Source organism: Chelonia mydas, chromosome 5 (genome assembly GCF_015237465.2).
Source record: "Chelonia mydas isolate rCheMyd1 chromosome 5, rCheMyd1.pri.v2, whole genome shotgun sequence".
Lineage (NCBI taxonomy): Eukaryota > Metazoa > Chordata > Testudines > Cheloniidae > Chelonia > Chelonia mydas.
The window spans coordinates 118,242,807-118,248,806 of NC_051245.2; the positions used below are offsets into that span (position 1 = coordinate 118,242,807).

General features: G+C 46.0%; 1 protein-coding gene across 12 annotated transcripts in view; it reads right to left on the bottom strand.

Annotated features, from left to right (window-relative positions):
- SUSD1 (sushi domain containing 1) overlaps window positions 1–4,998 on the bottom strand; it is a 102,264-nt gene extending 97,266 nt beyond the window's left edge. For 9 of the 12 annotated variants that reach the window (XR_006290865.1, XR_006290864.1, XR_006290863.1 and 6 more), the window contains exon 1: window positions 4,798–4,982. Coding sequence is in view for 8 of the 12 variants with exons in the window: in XM_043546537.1 (XP_043402472.1) it covers window positions 4,798–4,927 (130 nt within the window). In the remaining 4 variants the exon portion in view is untranslated. Of the gene's footprint in view, window positions 1–4,797 lie in introns of all 12 variants that reach the window. The other 3 variants (XM_037902131.2, XM_037902130.2, XM_043546535.1) reach the window with 2 other exon arrangements.
- Window positions 4,999–6,000: the final 1,002 nt, after the last annotated feature.

The following is a 6,000-nucleotide window of genomic DNA, read 5'->3' on the forward strand; positions in this document are numbered from 1 at the left end:
GTAGATTATAAGCTTTGTAATGATACCTTACAAGAAACCTTTTGCATAAAGCATATTCCGGTGAAACCTTTTGCATAAAGCATATTCTACATTTATAAGCATATTTTCATAAAGCATATGGAGTGCAATGTCACAATACCTTTTTGAGAGCCAGTAAACTGCAGGTCTAAGTGTAGATCTAATAGCCCATATATGCAGACCAAAAGCAGAAAACTTTCCACCTGGTTAACCATCACCTTTACACTGAATAGGTTATACCAGCCATTAGTATGTCAGCAGCTCGCATATAAACCTGCAGTACTTTGTGTTGCTGACCAACTCTGAATGGACTAGTACATTAGCTCTATCTCATAGTATTTCCTTTTTGTGATTATTTTCTTACCTCCTTTCCTACATTCTGCCTATTTATTTTTTGTTTCTCAGGAATGCCTATGCATACCTTCAAAAGGGTGTTCTAACAACATAACATATACGTTGTAATATTCTTAAATCTTCATTTGAATGTAGATGGCTGGAATGTTTGTTAAACTATATATATTTCTGTATACTGAATATGTAAATATTTATTATAAATGTTGTTCATAAAAATAACTTTAAGAATACTGCCCTTAGGAAAATGGCTTGTAATAAAACCATTCCAGAAATGTGGTCATAACTTCTGAATCATCTAGATGGCTCAGAGGTACAGGACATATACTATTTATCATAATTCAATATGAACTTTATATATATTAGAACCTAGAATTGTGTAATTCGTTCCCATACCTTTTCTTTTATTCGTAACAATTTTGCTTTGTGTTTCTCTTTTTTGCATGACTTGTTCAATATATTTTGCATGACTTGTTCAAAATTGAATTGGTTTTCTATTTGATTAAAATCATAACGAACAGGTTGTACATAAACATATAGTTCATGTATACACACGTTTAACATTTTTAAAATAACTCCTGAGGAGTGTAGAAGTTGACATTTTCTCAAGATACTGTTAATACACTGAAAGCTTAATTATATTTACTTATTAGATACATGAGATTAACTTTGCTGTTACGGATGGTATAGTTCTTATGAAAGGATGAACTGAATGTGTAGTTAAGTAATTTCAAACACCTCTTATTAAGTTTTCTGTGTATTTCTGAGTACAGTTTCTAAACATATAAAGATAGCTACAAGGGGAAGGCAGATGGAAAAATGTAACCATTTTTTCCAAGTGTTTTCTACACTGCAATATCATGCCATACAAAAAGTGCCTCTTAGTTGCAGTGTTTTATTTTTTTACCCAGTGCATTTCAAGAACATTTTAAATTCTTTTGATATACCACAAAATTCCTACTTCTAAGATGCTCCCTTTATTTAAAAAAAAACTTAACTAAATAATTTAACTAAATGAGCATGGGAAGCAAAAACATATTAATGTGCATTAGAAAACTAAATTAAGTTAGAAACAGCTATAGCAAAACCTAATCCATAATATCTCAATCTGCTGATAAGAAACAGGGAGTTTTTTCCTCTGTTTGCTGTCACAGTAGATAAAACTGCTTATTTTCTCATTCTCTGTATCAGATAATAAAGTTTTATCACTTGCTCACCCCTTACAATGTCCACATACACTCTCAGAAAAAAAAAAATCACCTTTCCACTTCAATCTAGTCAATGACCTCCATTGAAAGCCGCTAGATAGAGAACTTAATCCAGTCCCCACTGAAGTCAATAAGAAGATTCCCATTGGCTTCAGCGGGAGCCAGATCAGGACCATAAAGATCTGGAACACAATCATATCAACAAAATATACTTGAACACCATTAGGAGACTACCTCCCATGAACATATACAATTAGCTGTCCTAAGGTGAAACATATACAGTTCACTATATATATTTAAAAAAAAAAATCAAGGAAGTACTGCTATGAAACACATTACAAACTAAAACACATGTCTATTGATGTTCATTTATTGCCCATCTCTGAAAAGAGGTGTACTTCACCACATGGAATGAAGAACCTCACAAGGACTGGGAACATGGTTTTAAAGTAACACAGCTCTCTTCACACTTTAAAAACTACAGAGGCTTTTCAATGGTCTGTACTGAAACCCGGGAGTCCAGTCTGTTCAAAAGTCATAGATCAGGCAAACTGAAAAACTGGAACAGCCACCACACCCAGAAAAATGTAAAGATGGGCCAAGTATAGACCAGGTGTAAGGACATTCCCTTGATGGAATTAGGACTATTTACACCAGGCCTGATTTTGGCCCTGTGTTGTAATACATGATTACACATAGCAGATGGCCTCTATATGTATTTTCATTGTTTTTAAATAAATCCTTTATTGTCAATGTCCCAAGTCCTCCAATTCAAATATCCATCCCTAGGTTAATTTATCTAAGACCATTTTCTTCTGGAAGGGGAAATCTGGCCACCCCACTTCACCTTTCTCAACTGTCTGTATCACGTGAACAGCGTAGTACAGGTTTTTTTGTTTTATCTTCAGTAGAACTATCATTCCATTAAAAGCTTTGTATTAGCATTGCAGTCAATGCTGAGAAATTACTCATGTAAATATCATAACATTTGTGTTTTAGCTGCAGGAATCCTAGTAACCTCAGCTGTCCTCCATGCAGGAGTAAGTTCCGAAAGAAACTGTGGTTACCAAAAACATCCTTGATACAAATGGAAAAATTTCAATGCCGAAAAATGTTAGCACATAGCTATTATTTTTCTTCTAAAACAAAGAAAAAGACAATGTAATCAGAAGTATGTAGTGCCAGCACAACCAATTCAAAATTATAACCATGAAATCAGAAAGTAACCCACATGCTTTCATGGCTGAGAGTGAAAGTCCTACTAAAGGAGCCAACAGAAAGACAATGAGTTGGAAACAATGAGTGAAGGAGAAAAATTAGGTCTCTTTCCCCTAAATAAATATCTGTAACTTTGTTTTAAAACACAACATCCTTTTACTTGTAGTGAAACCCCCTGAAAACTGTTGCCTGCAGCTTTTTGTGGAAGTGGGGAGATAATATTAATAGGTCCTGCCATACTAGATCAAAGCAGTGGTCCAACTCATCTAGCATCCCGTCTCCAGCAGTGCTCAGTACCAGATGCTTCAGAAAAAGATGTAAGAAACCCTAAAGTGAGCAATTATAGAATTCTTTCGGGTGGGGCGGGGTGGGGGGCAGGGAGGGGACGGGAGGAATTTCTTCTTAACTTCCTTGGCTAGAAGGTGTCGTCGGCCATGAAGCGTGAAGGTTTATATCCCTGTCAAACTTTGGGGGTTATTTATTTTGATAACCCTATTTAACATATATGCAGAGGTGCTCATTACCCATATAAATATACAGAGGTTTTTTTTTTAAAATATTGCTAAGCTATTTCAGAAGATTCCTTCATCCCCCTCTCTCTCCCAAAAAGTAATTAAAAGGGAGTTACGTTTTTTTTTTAAATATGCAACTGAAATGAAGATTTGCCTGACACTGAAAAAATATTTTCGTACAAAAACAGAATTACACTTATCCTGATTATGACTGTTGTCTATTACCCAAGTAAGGGGCTAAGTGCATTAAGATCTATGGTTGAAGAAAGCAGCTGAGCATTGTTATTACAATACCACCAGCCTGTGTCTTCACTAGCTTGGTGGGGATTCTATTATTTGACCTCATCCTCTCCACCACATAAACTCTCACAAACAACCACAGCAAGCTGAACAAGCAATGTGCATGTTAGAAATGCTCTGGGGCAGAGGAATAATTATAGTTAAGAGTTTCAGAGTAGAAGCTGTGTTACTCTGTATTCGCAAAAAGAAAAGGAGTACTTGTGGCACCTTAGAGACTAACCAATTTATTTGAGCATAAGCTTTTGTGAGCTGTAGTTAAGAGTTGTGATCGAAAGTTTGGAAGTAGTTTAATTTCTTATGACCACAACTTTGTGTATGAATGCCTGACAAATACGGGAGGGAGAGTCTCTTTTTATACTTAACTTATACAAACGTTAGTAATCATGACCATATAGAGTATTAGGCAAATTAAACTGAGTCATGCGGTGTGTATACAAGTGTATAGTTGTTTGGTTTATGAAGAGCATGAATAACAAGCATATATATCTGGAGCATGTATACCACGACCGATGCAGTGCGTAAGAAGACTGGGGGTGGGGGGACGACTGAATAGAGATGTGTATGAGGTTGTATATCAAGGGAGGTGGTGTACCAATGAGGTTTCTACAGGGTTGAGTAGGGGCTATGTATAGGGTGTGTGGAAGGATTTTTATTGAGGGGAAAGGGTCTATGGTTGAGTAGGAGGTATATATCAGAGGGGCTGGAAGAGTGTGTATATTGAGGGAAGAATCTATAGGGTAGGTATGAAATGGGTGTGTACAGAGGATCCCAAAAGGGCAGGGAACGAGAGAGGTGGGTGTGCACTGGAGAGTTCAGAGGGGCCCAGAGGACATGGGTATCAGCAGGGGCAGGTGCGCACGGGGGGAACCCCGTAGAGGGCGGGCCCAGGACGGGGGGCGCGCACGGGGGGAGCCCCGTAGGGGGCGGGCCCAGGACGGGGGGCGCGCACGGGGGGAGCCCCGTAGGGGGCGGGCCCAGGACGGGGGGTGCCCCGTAGGGGGCGGGCCCAGGACGGGGGGCGCGCACGGGGGAGCCCCGTAGGGGGCGGGCCCAGGGCGGGGGGAGCCCCGTAGGGGGCGGGCCCAGGGCGGGGGGCGCGCACGGGGGGAGCCCCGTAGGGGGCGGGCCCAGGGCGGGGGGCGCGCACGGGGGAGCCCAGAGCCCCCTCCCCGGCTCCCCGCCCCACTTACCCCGCTGCCCCTGCGCAGGGCGGGCGGCCTGCAGCCAGAGCAGCAGGAGCAGCCGCCGCAGGGGGAGCTGGAGGCGCCGCGGCCGCCGGGCTGCGAGGCCGCCGCCCGCTGCGGTGCCCGGCGGGCTCATGTCCCTCCCGGCCGCTCCCCGCACGGCCCGCGGGCGGCGGGAGTCCTGCTGCGCCCGGCCGCGCTCTCCCGGGCGTGCGCTACACCGGCCCATATAAGGCGGCCCCGCCCGGGGCCCGCCCACACCCCGACCCGCCTGCCCCACCTCAGCCAGCCCCGCAGCCCACCGCCCGGCCCCACAGCTTCTGTGCCCGACCCCCAGCCCTCACCTCGCCTCCCACCTCAGCGGGCTCCTCGGCCCCCCCCAGCCCTCACCCCCCACCGCCCTACGGCTCCTCTGCCTCCCCCTTTCCGCCCCCCAGCCCTCACATCTGCACCTCGAGGGCTGCTGTGCCATCCCCCCTCAGCCCTCACCACCCCATGGCTCCTCGGCTTCCCCACCCCAGCCCTCACATCTGCACCTCGAGGGCTACTGTGCCATCCCCCCTCAGCCCTCACCCCCCACCACCCCATGGCTCCTCTGCCTCCCCACCCCAGCCCTCACATCTGCACCTCTAGGGCTACTGTGCCATCCCCCCTCAGCCCTCACCCCCCACCACCCCATGGCTCCTCTGCCTCCCCACCCCAGCCCTCACATCTGCACCTCTAGGGCTGCTGTGCCATCCCCACCCCCCACCCCAGCCCTCACCGCCCCATGGCTCCTCGGCTTCCCCGCCCCCCCCCCCCCATCGCCCCATGGCTCCTCTGCCTCCCCACCGCAGCCCTCACATCTGCCCGCCCAGGGCTGCTCTGCCCACCCCATCCCTCACATCCCCAGCTCTAGGGCTCCTCTGCTCCCCCAGCCCTCCACACCCTCACCTTTAGGGCTCCTCTGCCCCCCAAAACACTTCTCCTTTCCACCTCCTCTCCAGCCCCCCTTAGGCCTCTTTCCTCCCTGACCCCGCCCCCCCAGCACCCAAATACAGCAGCTCCCACAACACTCACCAAATGGCTTCCCTCCACCCCTTTCCCTGCTGCATGGCCTGTGTCCCACTGTGGCACAAATGGCCCAGCTGATAAGGGCTATATTTGGCCTGACTGGTGTAGTTTCAAAGGGATTATTTGTTACTGTCACAGGCAGGGGGGTTGAGAATA